Here is a 17,387-nt window from a genome sequence, read left to right as displayed (position 1 = left end):
GACCTCCACTACAACTCTGGGAGCTGTCACCTCCAGAAATTGATACAGGCATTGTTGGGTGTGTGTCTGATGGGGACGAGCGGGAGTACAGGACGGTCATCTCTCACTTTGTCGACTGGTGTGAGCGAAACCATCTGCAGCACAACGCCAGTAAGACGAAAGAGATGACCATCGACTTCCGCAGGAGGAGGACACCTCAGAGTGCACCAGTGAACATCCAGGGTATGGACATTGAGATAGTGAACTCATACAAATACCTGGGTGTTCACCTCAACAACAAACTGAACTGGTCACACAACACACAGGTCCTGTACAAGAAGAGCCAAAGTTGTCTCCACCTGCTGAGGAGACTGAGGTCCTTTGGAGTGTGCAGGACTCTGCTCCGGACATTCTATGACTCTGTGGTAGCGTCTGCTGTTTTCTATGCAGTGGTGGGAGCAGGGAGCACTAAAAGGGACAGAAAGAGACTGAACAGACTAGTCAGGAGGGCCGGTTCTGTCCTGGCCTGTTCCCTGGATTCCATAGAGGAGGTGGGTGAGAGGAGGATGTTGGCAAAGCTCACATCCATCATGGACAATCCCTCTCACCTACTGCATGACACTGTGGAGTCTTTAAGTAGCTTCTTCAGGAGCAGACTGAGACACCCACCCTGCAAGAAGGAGCGCTATCGCAAGTCATTCATTCCATCTGCTATAAAACTTTATAACATCAGCATCACTGGCTGATGTTAACATAAACTGGACTTTATCACATCATCCTTTATCACATAATCTGCATAGTTCTTACGCCATTTGAATTTTCTTGCACCTTACATCATTCCATTAGCCACTTTTGCCATCCTTCACTCTTGTGCACATTGTAAATATTATAATGATTATAACTATATTGTTGTTTATTGTTGCTCTTACTGTATGCTGTAACATGGGAAATTTCCCGTGACATGGGGAGTAATAAAAGATTATCTAATCTTATCTTATGCTCTCTGATTACTCATTCACAATGTGAGCCCCATGAATCCTGGCATCGTCATCTTGAAACATGCCTGTGCCATCAGGGAGGAAAAACTCCACTGATGGAAAGACCTGGTCATTCAGTATAGGCTATGAGCCAAGTGAGGTGGTCAGTACCATTCAGATGGAGTAAGCCTCACTGTGATTTTTAGCAAGATATATATCCCTAGAGATGAAAAAACTGTGATAGCCTTGTATAACTCTCGGCCATCACTGTGTTATCACCCTAAATGTATAAGCGGGGCGCTTCGATTTATATGAAAATTCGAAATTCACTAGAATTTCTTAAAATTCGGTTTTTGGTCACAATATGGGCTCAGTATGTTAAAATTAGAATATAAACATATGAAGAGGAAAAAATATATCACATTTATGCAATACTTTTGCAACATAACATAAAAATATGTTAAATTTGGCGAAAAACAGTTGCGGAAATGCTTCGATTTCCGAAAAGCAACTGAATATTTTGCTAAAAATTGTACAAACCAGGGCATGCACAGCATCGACTAACCACTTAAAATCTTTCTAAAAAGGTAGTAGTTCAGAATATGTCAGAATTTGTCACAGTAATTGTTTATGTGGGCATATAGTTTGGCAGCGTGAAACCATACCCCCAGTTGTGATTTTGTCGAAATCACAACTTTGTTTTCCTCTGTTCCTCTGTCTAACTCATAATTATATTATACACACGTGGACAAAATTGTTGGTACCCCTCAGTTGAAGAAGGAAAAACCCACAATTCTCACTGAAATCACTTGAAACTCACAAAAGTAACAATAAATAAAAATTTATTGAAAATTAAATAATCAAAAACAGCCATCACTTTTGAATTGTTGATTAACATAATTATTTAAAAAAACAAACTAATGAAACAGGGCTGGACAAAAATGATGGTACCCATAACTTAATATTTTGTTACACAACCTTTTGAGGCAATCACTGCAATTAAACGATTTCTGTATTTGTCAATGAGCGTTCTGCAGCTGTCAACAGGTATTTTGGCCCACTCCTCATGAGCAAACAGCTCCAGTTGTCTCAGGTTTGATGGGTGTCTTCTCCAAATGGCATGTTTCAGCTCCTTCCACATATGTTCAATGGGATTCAGATCTGGGCTCATAGAAGGCCACTTTAGAATAGTCCAACGCTTTTCTCTCAGCCATTCTTGGGTGTTTTTGGCTGTGTGTTTTGGATCGTTGTCCTGTTGGAAGACCCATGACCTGCGACTGAGACCAAGCTTTCTGACACTAGGCAGCACATTTCTCTCCAGAATGCCTTGATAGTCTTCAGATTTCATCGTACCTTGCACACTTTCAAGACACCCTGTGCCAGATGCAGCAAAGCAGCCCCAAAACATTACTGAGCCTCCTCCATGTTTCGCCGTAGGGACAGTGTTCTTTTCTTCGTATGCTTGGTTTTTGAGTCTATGAACATAGAGTTGATGTGCCTTACCAAAAAGCTCCAGTTTGGTCTCATCTGTCCAAAGGACATTCTCCCAGAAGCTTTGTGGCTTGTCAACATGCATTTTTGCAAATTCCAGTCTGGCTTTTTTATGAGTTTTTTTCAGCAGTGGTGTCCTCCTTGGTCGTCTCCCATGAAATCCACTTTGGCTCAAACAACGACGAATGGTGCGATCTGACACTGATGTACCTTGGCCTTGGAGTTCACCTTTAATTTCTTTGGAGGTTGCTCTGGGCTCTTTGGATACAATTCCAACGATCCGTCTCTTCAATTTGTCATCAATTTTCCTCTTGCGGCCACGTCCAGGGAGGTTGGCTACTGTCCCGTGGGTCTCGAACTTCTGAATAATATGAGCCACTGTTGTCACAGGAACTTCAAGCTGTTTAGAGATGGTCTTATAGCCTTTACCTTTAAGATGTTTGTCTATAATTTTTTTTCGGATGTCCTGGGACAATTCTCTCCTTCGCTTTCTGTTGTCCATGTTCAGTGTGGTACACACCTTTTCACCAAACAGCAGGGTGACTACTTGTCTCCCTTTAAATAGGCAGACTGACTGATTATGAGTTTGGAAACACCTGTGATGTCAATTAAATGACACACCTGAGTTAATCATGTCACTCTGGTCAAATAGTTTTCAATCTTTTATAGAGGTACCATCATTTTTGTCCAGGCCTGTTTCATGAGTTTGTTTTTTAAAATAATTATGTTAATCAACAATTCAAAAGTGATGGCTGTTTTTGATTATTTAATTTTCAATAAATTTTTATTTATTGTTACTTTTGTGAGTTTCAAGTGATTTCAGTGAGAATTGTGGGTTTTTCCTTCTTTAACTGAGGGGTACCAACAATTTTGTCCACGTGTGTAAATGTGATATATTTTTCTTCTTTATATGCTTTTATTCTAATTTTAACATACTGAGCCAATATTGTGACCAATAACCGAATTTTAAGAAATTCTAGTGAATTTCGAATTTTCATATAAATCGCAGCACCCCACGTATACATTTAGGGTGATAACACAGTGATGGCCGAGAGTTATACAAGGCTATCACAATTTTTTCATCTCTAGGGATATATATCTTGCTAAAAATCACAGTGAGGCTTACTCCATCTGAATGGTACCGATAGGTGAAATTTGGGGTTCTGGCTTATAGCCTACAAATGATATTTACTGATAAAACACATTGATTTCTGCACTATTTGCATCAGTTTGATAACCCCGGCTGGGTGGGAACACTCCAACATGTCTGAAGATTTGGTTTTAGGGGAAAAAAAGATTTAATGTTTTAATTGTGTCACAACAATGTTGTTTTTGATTTAAAATATAATGAATAATTCCGTTTTTTGTTCTATAGATATATAAAAGATAAACAGTTTAAAGTGTCTTTAACTCACATTCAGACGGGGAAAAGAAGCTGTGAGACAAAGACGGTAAAAGCAGACCTCACCTGAGGAACAGGTAGGGCTGTGACATCACTGTTGTCAGGGCATCGAAGCAAGAAACAGATTTCTACCTTATCTGGCAACACCACTTCAGAGGAAACTAGCTGCCTAGCCTAACACAAAAAAAAACAGGTTTAACTTGTTGACGCAGTCTCTGCCCTCAGGTTCAGGCTCCCTCTTTATGCATATGCCCTGCCTTGTGTTGTTATTCTGCAGCTGATCCTCCATTTTCTTCCTGTAGCTGGCCATGTCCTACCACAAATATGTATAAATGACCAAAATTTGAGATAAACTATCATAAGTGTATAAAATGATCAAAATATGAGATAAAACTACCACAAAATGAACACATTCAGTCTGATGAGTGTCAGATTATTGATTGGTTGAGAACATCAGTTTTATTGACTACTGATTGGTTGCAGGGACAGAGATTTGTGCCTGAGTCTCTGCTGCCATCTAATGGTCAATCAACGACATGACTTTTCCATAGAGTGAATCCGTAGACTGTATATAAAGATGGACATAGCATCTGGCTCTAAAATTGAAGCCCACCCGGAAGTGTCAAAAACTTACAATATCACACCATCCACTAGGGTTGGCTCCAAAATGCTTTTGCTCCATAGTCCCCAATTCATTTTTGGAAAAAATAAAATTTGATCGACTGATTTTCTACAGCGCAGGATCTTTTCCCCGTTAAGTTTTCATGGTCAAAATGAAAGATCAGGTGGCCGATCTTCAGTACGCCCACAATCACGTGACTATCAAGAACGAGGCCTCGTTACGTCACATCGCGTGTCGCGGTGCTTTGAGTGAACTTTGAAGGGGTTGAACATTCCATCTGTCCAGGTCTTAAAAAGCAAAGGGGTCTGATTCACTCCTCAAATTGTGGGTTTTTGAGAGGAGGAGATCACGCTAGTGAATACTTATGACCATGTGATATTTCAGTTTTTCTTTTTAATTTGCAAAAAATTCTGCATTTCTGGATTTTTCTGTCAAGATGGGGGAAAAAAATTGTCTATATTTGAAAAGAAGTGGGGATCATTTAAAGACTTTTTGGGAAATTTTGATTTGACAGAAGATACTATTTAAATTTAAATTAATATTGTAGTGGCCGTGGGGGCCGCTAGGGGTCGCTGCAGCAAGTGACTGTGTTCCGGGTGTTAGAGCCGCTATGCATCATGGGAACTTGTGTGTTCTTTGGGGTTGCTTTGTGGGGTTATTTACCTATTACTGGTTGTTTTGCATTGTCCTAATCCCACATGCTGGGTTCATTTGGTGGGTTCACTGTTTTCCACTGTACCGTCACTCAGGGGGGTTGTTGGGGGAATGACCTCGACCTGCGAGCTGGCACAGTGGGTGTGTATTTCCTTAGTGCTTATTGTGGTGATGACAATAAAGCCTTGGTGTGTGAACTGCAAGATTTCTCTTTGTTCCTGCCTCATATTGCTGCTCAGTGCTACAATATTTTGCTGTAGACCTATACAATATATTTGTGCATGTAAGTATGTAATGTACCATTTGTTTTCATGTTTGGCGTTATGTAAAGACTTTTAACTCAATCAATTTCTGGCAAGGTAATGTTTTTGTTTTTATGTTGTTTGTTCTTGTGTGCGTGTTTCTTTTTTTTTTTATCTTTTATTAAAACCTGCACAATATGTAAACAAATTCTTTGCCTACAAACCTGGGACAAGAAATATTGGCATACAGTTTTTACAGTGATTTTCATGTAAAAAAAACAAAGACATTGTTATAAAAATTTGCAGCAACTTCAGAAGTTAGGTAGCGTTTCCTCACCATTCTCACTGGGGCCTTCTGCTGGTGAAACATGATGATATTAACAAACACACAGTAAGGGTCAGACACAGCCAGGTCAACTATACAGGGCACACCAATGGACAGGCCATGGGCCATCTTTGAAGAGGAACAAGTTTATGTGGAATCATTTAGAAGGATTTCACAAAGAAACACTTATAATTCATGAATGTGAAAACATGTTTCTGAGGGACAGAGTCATGGAGACACTCAACTATCTGTTCAACACTGTTTCTCTAACAGGAGGAGACTTTGGAGACTGAACTCAGCACAGAAACACTGACGAACCAGACCTGGACCAGATGAACCCAAATCCAGGACAGAGAGGTTGCGTGAATGTGGTGTTGAAGGTGTGGAGGTGGATCAGAGAGTCAGAGGAGACTCTGTAGAAGGACAGAGTTCCAGCAGGAATGTCCACATAAACTGAAACTCTGTGAGAGACTGAGGAGGACCTGATGGCTCTTTCTCTGTCATTGTGTTTGACAGAGTAACCATTACGATGAGAGCAGATCAGACTCCAGGACTGATCATTAGATCCAAACCCACAGTCAGTATTGTGTCCTTTTCTTCTGATTCCTTTGGAACTCACTGATATATGAACCCCTCCTCTCCACTCCACCTCCCAGTTATGGCGACCAGTCAGATCAGTTCGACACAGCAGCTGATACCAGTAGTCAAACCTGTACGGATGATCAGGATACGACTGATCCTCCTCCGCATATGTCACCTTCCTGTTGTTGTCAGACAGTTTGAGTCCTCTGCTGACTGTGTTTGTGTCGACTGTGAGTTGACAGGAATCTGATGGAGAGAACAAACACAACACAGCTGCAGTTTTTGATGGATCATGTGATCAGTATTAAACCTTTGATGATGGCCTCAGAGATGTGACACTTTGAAGATGGTTGAATGTGCTGCTTTGTTTCCATCAATCCATTAAAACACACTTACACTTCCTCAGACCTGGTGTCAACCATCGGACTCCAGCAGGTGTCACCCTGAAAAGAGGAGGATGGTCAGAGCAGCAGTGACTCTTTCAGCAGCACACATGGACGTTACATGGCTCTCACACTGTTCCACTGATAAAGGACCACTCCAACATGAAGACCCAGACACCTGAAACCTGAATGCAGCATCTCTAATGTCCTGTCCTGTTCTCATCACGTTTCAGCTCAGTTTACACTCGTTATTCAGCTTCACTCATTTATGCTTCCTCTTTTCACGGAGCTCAGCTAATAGTGTATCCTGCTTCCTGTCTTTGAGCTAAGCTATTCTAACAGTTTATCCTGCTTCCATTCTTTGTGCTATGCGAGGCAAACAGTGTATCCTGCTTCCTGTGTTTGTGCGAAGCTAGGCTAACCGTTTACCCTGCTGCATGTCTTTGTGTTAAACTAGGCTAACACTTTACCTGCTTCCTGTCTTTAAGCTAAGCTAACAATTTCCCAATGCTTCCAGCTTTTGTGCTATGCTATGATATCAGTTTACTCTGCTTCCAGTCTTTGAGCTAAGCTAGGCTAACACTTCATCCTGCGTCCAGTCTTGTGCTAAGCTACGCTAACAGTTTATCCTGCTCCCAATCTTTGTGCTAAGCTATGCTAACAGTTTCCATTGCTTCCAGTCTTTCTGCGAAGCTAGTGTTATCAACCTGGTTTTGTCGGCTTCTGAACCATAGTTGGACAGCCGCGGGTAAAAGCTAGCTCACTTAGCTTACCATGGATCGCTGTTGGGAACAAATTGTATTCAGAGTCCAGACCAACTCTGTGGTGGAGAACGAGGAACTTTATTCAAGCTCTGCAGCACACTGTACACACACTCAGCTTCTCCAGAACACACTTGGATATATGTCTCTGTTTGGACCATAACATGAGCTGTGACTGCAGCTGCACCATACACATGGCCCTTCTTCAGCTTCCTTCCTACCGCTGCAGCACTTTCTCTGACATCTCACACACCCTGAAACCTACCGATGGAAAGGGGCAGGCTTGTCCTGCAACACAAGGATGATAGTGTCTGTCTGTACCTGAGAGTGTCCAGTCTACAGTGTGGATCCTGCACTTTAGCCCTCAGCATCTTCTCTCCTGAGTCTCCTGGATGGTTGTAGCTCAGGTCCAGCTCTCTCAGATGTGAGGACTTGAAGCTCAGAGCTGAGGCCAGAGAAGCACAGCCTTCCTCTGTGACCAGACAGCCTGACAGCCTGCACACACAAAACAACACAAACCTGACGGTCAACACTTGGCTGGATGTTTCTCACTCTCTTTTCTTCTTTGTCTTTCAGCTACATTTTGCTGCACATTTCTTGCGTCTCACGCAAATCAACAATCTCAACAATGATTGGTGGGATTTAATCATGTCAAAAATAAACCCTGACAAAGTCCTACACAAGTTCAGTGAAACTCATTTGATGAATCCCATCAGCAAAAATGATTCCACTCAGGTTAGCTGTTTATCCACTGATAGAAATCATATCAGTTTCGAAGTGTGCGTTTTGACCTGAGAGCTTCCAGTTTACAGTGTGGACTCTCCAGTCCAGCAGAAAGACTCTCCACTCCTGAATCCTGCAGGTTGTTGTTAGACAGGTCCAGCTCTGTCACACTGGAGGACTGGGAGCTGAGGACTGCGGCCAGAGCTCTACAGCTTATCTCTGACAGATTACAGCCACTCAATCTGAAGAGACAAAAAGCAGATTATACTGATGAAACAGCAGCAAAATGAAAAAAGTATCTTCAGTCTCCAACTACTTACACAACTTTCTTGGAGGCTTTGACCACTGGCAGTAGCCTCAGAAGAGCCTCCTCTGAAGCAGAGTATTTCTTCAGGTCAAACACGTTCAGATCTTCTTCTGATGACAGTAAGATGAAGCCCAGAGCTGACCACTGAGCAGGAGACAGTTCATCTGTGGACAGATGTCCGTATCTCAGGGTGTCTTGGATCTCCTCCACTAGAGAAACATCATTCAGTTCATTCAGACAGTGGAACAGATTGATGTTTCTCTCTATGGACACATTCTCACTGATCTTCTCCTTGATGTACTTCACTGTTCCCTGATTGGTCTGTGAGCTACTTCCCGTCTGTGTCAGCAGGTCTCGTAGGAGATTCTGATTGGCTGACAGTGACAGACCCAGGAGGAAGCGCAGGAACAAGTCCAGGTGTCCGTTTGGACTCTGTAAGGCCTCGTGCACAGCTGTCTGGTAGAAACCTGTTGAATAAGTTTGGAACATTTCAGACCAACAGGATGTTGTTTGTTGTTCATCTTTCAGCAGGCTGATTCCAGAGTCGATGAAGGTCAGATGGACATGAAGAGCAGCCAGAAACTCCTGAACACTCAGATGGACGAAGCTGAACATTTTGTCTGTCTGTTTCCGTCTTCGCTCTGCTTTGAAGATCTCTGTGAACACTCCTGAGTACACTGAGGCTTTACTCACATTGATGCCACTTTCTCTCAGATCTTTCTCATAGAAGATCAGGTTGCCTTTTTGCAGTTGTTCAAAAGCCAGTTTAGCTAATGACTTAATGCACTGAATGCACTTCTCTAGACTGTACTTTTCTTTTGTGTGATCAATCTGAAGTATGAGAAACTCTGCGTACATCTCAGTCAGGGTTCTGGGCAGATCTCCTCCCTTTCTGGTTTCCAGCAGCTCCTCCAGAACCGTGGCAGTGATCCAGCAGAACACTGGGATGTGGCACATGATGTGGAGGCTTCGTGATGTCTTCATGTGGGAGATGATCTTTTTGGCCTGCCTCTTATCTCTGAATCTGTTCCTGAAATACTCCTCCTTCTTTGGGTCGGTGAACCCTCTGACCTCTGTTGTAGTGTTGACAAGGTTTTGAGGGATCTGATTGGCTGCTGCAGGTCGTGTGGTTATCCAGAGTCGAGCTGAGCGCAACAGTTTTCCACTGATAAGTTCCCTCAGCAGAACTTCTATTTGAGTTGACTTTGTCACGTCCACGGAGCGAATGTTGTTGACATCAAAGTCCAGATGAAGACGACTTTCGTCCAGTCCATCAAACACAAACAGCAGTTTGAATCTGCTCTTGTGGTAGCTGCTGTTTCCTGATGACTGCAGAACTGTAAAGATGTAATTCAGAGCCTCCACTGTGACGTCTTTAGTTTCTGGGATACAGAAATGAATGAGCTCTGCCAAACCAAACTCTTGTCCTTGCAATGAATTCAGTACACGGAAAGTGAACGGGAAAATAAGATGCACATCTTGATTGTTTTTTTCTTCAGCCCAGTCCAACACAAACTTGCGCACGAGGAATGTTTTTCCAATCCCTGCAATCCCATTGGTCAACACTGTTCTGATGGGTATGTCTTTTCCAGAAGGATGCTTGAAAATGTCTCTGGGTTGGATCTGTGTCTCTGTGTCTATTGGCTTCCACATCTTGTCAATCTGTAGGACCTCATGCTGTGTGTTGACGTGCACGTCCCGGCCAGCTGTGATGTACAGCTCTGTGTAGATATCAATCAGACGGTCCTCATCTGCTGCCCATCCCTCTGTTGCAACCATAAACGTGTCCTGGAAGTTTGACTGAAGCTTCTGTTGGTAATATCTGATGGGATGTGATTCTGGTCCCGGAACAGTCTCATCTGTGTCAAGCATGAAGGGAACAGTGTGAGGCAACTACCAACTACAAAGAGGTTGGTCTTCTAATTAGCCACGTATAACATCTGATGGTAATAACAAGTTGGGCAAATGTGTGTGTGAGATTTTTCTAAACTTATTCCTGAGGGTTTCATCCTAAACTCTACACATAATGCAGCAACTGACTCTGATCATTTGGAGGAAAGTGACTGAAAAAACTGACTGAAAGGGCAACTCAGCTAAAGGGCTACCCAGATGGTGAACTATGGAGGCAGTCAGAAGGTAGGCGGTTTTCACCAAGTCCAGATTAAGCTGTTCTTAGAGTTCTGATGAGGGCAAGACCCTTCAGACTACAGAACCTAAAAACAGAGCTGGACCAGCATCCCTGTTCTGGGCTCATTGGGCCCTTATCAGTCCACTCCCTGTCAAAATTTTTAGAACGCCCTGATTTTTTCCAGGTTTTTTTAATTGAAATTCAAGCACTTAAAGTCCAATGAATAACTTGAAATGGAACAAAGGTAAGTGGTAAACTGCCGGAGGTTTTTTTAAAAAAAAAAAAAAAAAAAAAAAGAAGGTAAGATTACCCAAAACTGAAAAATAATGTACATTTCAGAATTATGCAAAAAGGCCTCTTTCAGGAAACAGAAATGGGTTAACAACTTAAAGCTGTTCTGCAGCAATGGAGGTTGATCAAGCTTTGAAAGTTGGTGCCACCAAATCCTACAGGTGTCCCAACATTTCAAGATTCCTTCCAACCCCCTCTGTCTGCATAAAGTAGTGTTGGAACACACCGTGCAACACTCCAGAGCATTATTTGAACAGTATTGTACTGCAGAAAGTAGTGTGTTGCTATAAAAAATGAGAGGACAAGGCATTTAACAACAGAAGAGAGACAGACCATCATAACACTTAAAATGTAGATCTTTCCTGCAGAAAAACTGAAGACAGTCAATGTGTCAGTGAGTACAGTTTTCTTCACTGCCAAAAGGCCCTCAGAAACTAGCTTAAATGGCACCAGTTCAGAAAACTGGATTTGAGGATCACCAGCCACAAAACTGACCGTTATGCTACAGCTACACTACAACCTGCTGCCTCATGCAACTCCATAGAAAACCATTGTTCTGTGTTGTAAAAAACAACCTGCTTAATCTCAGCATCCTTTTCTGACATGATGAACAGCTGTCATCTTTCTTTACATACCAAAGAATCCATCAGCTTTATCTTCAGTCTGAGGAAGAGGAGGCTGAGTCTGAGAGGAAGAAGGTTCTCTGTTCTCTGAAGTCTCCCCAGCATCACTGACATGCACTGACAGACAGACAGAGATCACATGTTATATTCTCCACTGCTTACTGCTTTAATTTATTTCAGTTACAACAGACTTAGAAGGGACTTTATGTTGACATTTACAGATAAGTTTATGGTGCTGATTAACTCTGGTTTTCTGACACCAAAGTCCTCCTTCAAAGTAAAACCTAATGTTACTCTGACATTAGTCTGGCATATCCAGACCATTCTGAAGAACAGAGTGTTCTGGCTTCACCTCATTATCATTCTGCTATAGAGGGAAGAAGGGTTGTCTTTTTAAAATAGTCAGTCTGCATGGCTGCCTTATTGCTCCATCCAAACCCTCTGAAGACTTGACATTTTCAGTGTTGTAGGTCGCTGGGAGGTTGTTGATGGTTTGAAAGTATAACATAATGTTACATAGTACTACATACTAACATGTTACGCATAGAAAAAGATGTAGTACGTCCCAGTACATATTATGCTAAATGTAGTACGTCAGAAATACCCAGATGTCTGACCACATTCAAACTGATTTTGTAGAATACAAACTAACATGTTTTTCTACCTGTTCTGATCCACACTGTATGAACAATCGCAGCACTTAACAGTGTGTTGTGGAAATAGAAATATGAGCTGCTGAGAGCTCACAGTCCGATGACACCACATTTCTACAGACTGGGATAGTGAGAGTTTAAGGCACCATATTATGAAGTAGTATGTTCTATTTGCATGCACACTGCAGGACACAGTGATTACTTTGTGAGGGTCTGCTGTAGTATGTATTTAAATTTAAAGGTTTGTGATTTGGAATGCAACTGCTTCAACAACATTGCTCTGCCCTTAGTGAGAGCTGATGGGGACATGTTTTGCTTCCAGAAGGTCAGCTCATACAGAAGGAATTTTGGTGTTATATCAAGCTTTAAACAACAGGGGGCAGCATTCAGTCAGTAGAGTTGATCAGTAGATTTTACAGAGGAACTGACCTTATGTGTGGACTCAGGAAAAACTTGAACTTGAACTCTATCAAACTGTAGTAGCACAATCATGCATTTTTCTGACTGTAATGATATCATGTTGTTCTTGTCTTGTGACCAACCTTCTGGTCCTGAGCTGCTGGCAGGCAACCTCTGCAGCAGATCATTCCTGGAGATCTTCTCTAAAACCACCCTGGTCACCTGCACAGCTCTCTGACATCCATAAGTCTCCACCATCACATCCACAGCATCACACCTGTTTGTTGTCTGTAGTCGGCTCTTTTTGATGGCGGGGAGGCCTTGAACGTTGTCGGGCTGCTCCAGGAACCACTGGAATTTAGACAGCTGATCATCTCTCAGATCCTCCAGGATGTTCAAGAGCACCTCTGACGTCATTGTGACTTCCTGATAAAGTCAAAGAATACGTCTGTAGTCAATGTTCCCTCTAATTTTTCATGAGTCTGAGCAATCACACAAACTCTGAGTGGTCCCTTAGACCACTGTGAGCAACATCAGACGTGGGCACTGTGGTCACGCCAGCATTGCATCCATCCACGTTACATGGTTTATTAAAAGAACCAAATTACAGCATTTGCATTTCTGTTAAAATACTTTGTCAACAGGAGCCAGTTGAAGGCTGCAGTGATTTTGGTGACACTACAATGTATGAGTGAAGTTATTGAATATTTGTGTCTCTCTTTGCTGTTGCAGACGGTCCCTGTTCACGCCATAGACACCAGTGTTATTTGTGCAGCTTGAAAGACAGCTACTTTTGATAAAACTGGGCTTGTAGCACATTGTGTGCCTTAGAACGATGGGAAAGAGGCATCGTTTATGTTTTGACAACCTATATCTAATGAGTTATAGATGCTGGAAGTCTGAATCTGTGAATGTCTTTTCAACTTTACTGAACTTGGGGCCGCTACCACCCAAATTTTAAAAAAAGCATTTAGCCATACTTAAAGCTTGAAGTGTTTTATTAACACTGAATTAAAAATGTTCTATTGTTTTATGATAACAGGTTATGTCTGAAAAGAAGTGGTATCATTTTAAATAGTGAAACCACACTAGTGAAATAAAATGTAATGACCAACCAGTGTACAATACTGGATTCTGCAAAAACATAAACAACTGAATGTAGAATACTGTTCAAAGAAATTCTCTACAGATTTTTTTTCATCTATGTCTAAATCTTATCTGAACACAGTTAATGTATTAACTTATTGATGTGTGTATGCACATATTTATTTATTTAGTACTGTTAGCATATCAGAGTTTTGAGTGAGTTTTTCTTTAGATAGGCAAAGGCCATTTATTGATCACATATAGGCTATTAAATAAATGTTTATTGAAAACTAAAAAGCATTTAAATAAAACTTAGGAGTTTATTGAGTCACTAAAATACTGTAGAGTCTACGGCCACATCAGCATGATTATAAGCATCCTCTGGTAAATTCACAAACATATACTGTAGGAAATCCAGCTAATCTCATCATGATGTCCCTTACCATATGGACTTCAGGAGATGATTGGGGATGATAAACTGTGACCTGCTGGTTGGGTCCTCTCTATTCTCATGTTTCTTACATGTTTGTCTCCTGATGCTACCTTATCTCAGCCAGTCCATGAGCAACAGAAAAAAATGTTTTTCTTGTACCCATTGCCATGGGTTCGAGTTCCCACCCTTTCCCTTTCTGGCCCACCTTGTTCCAACCAAAATTAATTTTTTTTAAGTGCAGTTTCTTCTCAGCTGCTTTTTTTGCTTTTTTGGACATGGTGGAGTTTCGGGTGCATATATTTTTAAATGCATGGAGCAGTGCGCAGCAGCATCTGTAACCAGGCAACCCGCGACAGAACCATAGGACCAGGCACACAGAGAAGCATTAGACCTCTTCAAATTTGACCTTTTTGATCAAACATATGCAAACTGATATTATTCCCATTCTCCAATTCTAAATATATCACTTACTTTGATCTTGGACCTTGGCTATGCCTGCCTCAAGAGCCATGTAATGTTATTGTAGACGTTTTTCAAAAACACTGCAAAATTCGAGATATTATGTCCTTGTCATGTCCTTGTTTTCAACCTTCCTTCCCAGAGGTTGATGCTATAGTATTGAAAGTGGTACCAAATGAAAGCCAATAAAATTTTCTTGCATATGGTATTAAACACATGAACACCTGTGTAAGTACCTGTGAAGTACCACAGGAAAAATTTGACAGTTTCAAGAAAGCCACATTGAACAAGTGACACTATATGTATTAGTGACATCCTATCTGACAGTTTCTTATGCAATATATGTGTCAGTGCAGTGCTATCATACTACCACATTGATTTTTTGCAGTGTCCCAATTGTTTGTGCATTAAAATCAGTTAACATTTACACAGGCTCTTGAGGCAGGCATAGCCAAGGTCCAAGAACAAAGTAACTGGTATATATAATTTATTTAGACCTTGGAGAATGGGAATAATATCAGTTTGCATATGTCTGATGAAAAGGGTCAAATTTGAAGAGGTCTAATGTACTCACTGTGTCTACAGGTATACACATACTCTATGTGTACTGATATACATGTGTTCTTTGTATACTGATGTACATCTACTCTTTGTGTAGTAGTATCGATAAATTCTCTGAAAGGCCTTAGCAGACGTCTTATGGTTGAGAAATGCATGGATGAGTGTCCTCACACTCATCCATGCTGCTCAACTCTCAGCAGTTCACACACACTTTCTACCTTCACAGGAAACAAACATCATTCATGAGCTGAGCTGCAGAGACTCACCCACAAACCCAAAGTCAAAAAGACACCACGCAGTTTGGATCGTGAACAAACAAAGAAACATCAGCAGCTCATCAAACTGACTCATGTCAGTCATAGTCTAATAGAAATATTGACACATTGCAGTCAATCAATAAGCTAATAATCATATTGATCCATGTTTAAACAGCAATCATCCAAAGTTTGTGCTGAAATAAGAAGTGAACATGTAGAAACATCACAGAGCAGAAACAAACAGCAACATTACTGAAGTTAAAGCAGCAAACAAAGCAAACTTACGCTTTATTCAAAGCGCTGAAGAAGAAGAAAGTTTCCAGTCCACTCCTGGACGCTCAGACAGGCGATCTGTTTCCTGGAACCAGTCAGGACTCCACCTATGAGGAAGCAGCAGGCAGAGTTTCACAATAAGAGCACATTTTACAGGCTGATTCTCACTCATTACATGTGACGGATTATTTCAGCATTCAACCTTTTTCATGTTAAAGACCGACAAATGGACCGAGTCTAATTAAAACCGACTGAAGGAGCAGCAGAGTCACAAACTGCAGGTTCTGATCAACACACTGCTTCATTCAGCTGCCACAAACTGACCCTCCACCCACTTTCACTCTGATTTCTAACCACTGATTCAGGATCTGGAATGTTGGACAAGCAGATGGAATCAGTTCTGATTATGGGGGAGCTGGAATATGAAAAAAACAACAACTAAGGAGTCATTTAAAGTTTCATCTCTAAACTTCAAACCCCCAGTCACAGCAGGTTTTCATGTTTGAAAATTACATTCTACATGAGACAAAACTACAACAATTAGTCAAACTGAGAGAAAAACTACAGAAATGAGACACAAATTTACAGAAATAAGGCTGAAAATGACAAACTACATATGTAAAACACAAACTGACAGTAAATAGTCAAATTATGACCCAAAACTACAAAACATTGACAAATTAAGACCAAAAAAAACACACAAAGGTGACACAAAATGGCAAAAATGAGACAAATTGAGGCCAAAATTACATTAAAAAAAGAAAGTGACAGAAATTGAAAGAATTCAGACATGAAAATGACATACATCCATCCATCCATTCTCTATACACTGCTTTGTCCTCACTAGGGTCGCAGGGGGTGCTGGAGCCTATCCCAGCTGTCTCGGGCGAAGGCAGGGGACACCCTGGACAGGTCGCCAGTCTTTCGCAGAGCTACATATACAGACAAACAATCACTCTCGCATTCACATCTACGGGCAATTTAGACTAATCAATTAACCTCAGCCTATTTTTGGACTGTGGGAGGAAGCCGGAGTACCCGGAGAAAACCCATGCATGCACAGGGAGAACATGCAAACGCCATGCAGAAAGATCCCAGGCCCAGGCCGGGAATCGATCTTCTTGCTGCAAGGCGAAAGTGCTAAACAATATTCCACTGTGCAGCCCTGAAAATGACATTAAGACACAAAATGATTAAAATAAGACAAATTAAGACACAAAACAACATAAATGGGACAAATTATTACTCAAAATGACACAAAGGTGAAACAAAATGACAAAAATGAGAGAAATTAAGACCCTAAACGACAAAAATTAGACATAACTGAGGTCAAAATTAGAGGGAAAAAAAGGCTGAAAATGTCAGAAATTGAAAGAATTACTAGGATATAAAACTGACACAAAGGAGACACAAAATGGTAAGGATTTGACAAATTTAAACACAAAATGGTAAAAATGAGACAAAGGGGCAAAATGCGAGGAATCAAGACAGAAAAAAGTACAAAAATTAGACAAATTAAGACAGTAAATGGTTAAAGAAATGAAGGTGTGCAGAGCTCAGACTGAAGAAGGGAAATCAGAGACTATCTCTGGTCCAACTGGTCCTCATGGGATAAATATTATGTCAGTACAGGGCTCCAGACTAACTTTTTTCCCTAGGAGCACAACTTCAAATTTTAGGAGCGCAAGCAGAAAATTTAGGGACGCACATCAAAATCGACTTGCAAAGTAAATATTCACATTCCCTCTCATTTTCACTGTATTACTCATAAATACT

At 41.2% G+C, this 17,387-nt stretch overlaps 1 protein-coding gene across 4 annotated transcripts in view; it reads right to left on the bottom strand.

The window, feature by feature from the left end:
- Positions 1-3,836: 3,836 nt before the first annotated feature.
- The window catches only part of LOC110970733 (NACHT, LRR and PYD domains-containing protein 1-like), a 78,493-nt gene continuing 64,942 nt past the window's right edge, over positions 3,837-17,387 (bottom strand). The window contains exons 1-8 of one of the 4 annotated variants that reach the window (XM_051941909.1): positions 15,624-16,008; positions 12,686-12,968; positions 11,503-11,607; positions 8,462-10,307; positions 8,210-8,383; positions 7,740-7,913; positions 6,671-6,717; positions 3,837-6,520 (exon numbers count right to left, since the gene is read on the bottom strand). In XM_051941909.1, coding sequence (XP_051797869.1) covers positions 5,988-6,520; positions 6,671-6,717; positions 7,740-7,913; positions 8,210-8,383; positions 8,462-10,307; positions 11,503-11,607; positions 12,686-12,959 — 3,153 coding nt within the window. In that variant the 5' untranslated portion in view covers positions 12,960-12,968; positions 15,624-16,008 and the 3' untranslated portion in view covers positions 3,837-5,987. Of the gene's footprint in view, positions 6,521-6,670; positions 6,718-7,739; positions 7,914-8,209; positions 8,384-8,461; positions 10,308-11,502; positions 11,608-12,685; positions 12,969-15,623; positions 16,009-17,387 lie in introns of those variants that run through there. The other 3 variants (XM_051941910.1, XM_051941907.1, XM_051941908.1) reach the window with 3 other exon arrangements.

Source organism: Acanthochromis polyacanthus, chromosome 22 (assembly GCF_021347895.1).
Source record: "Acanthochromis polyacanthus isolate Apoly-LR-REF ecotype Palm Island chromosome 22, KAUST_Apoly_ChrSc, whole genome shotgun sequence".
Classification (NCBI taxonomy): domain Eukaryota; kingdom Metazoa; phylum Chordata; class Actinopteri; family Pomacentridae; genus Acanthochromis; species Acanthochromis polyacanthus.
The sequence above is the reverse complement of the archived record's forward strand: the minus strand, read 5'-3'. Positions and strand labels throughout refer to the sequence as shown.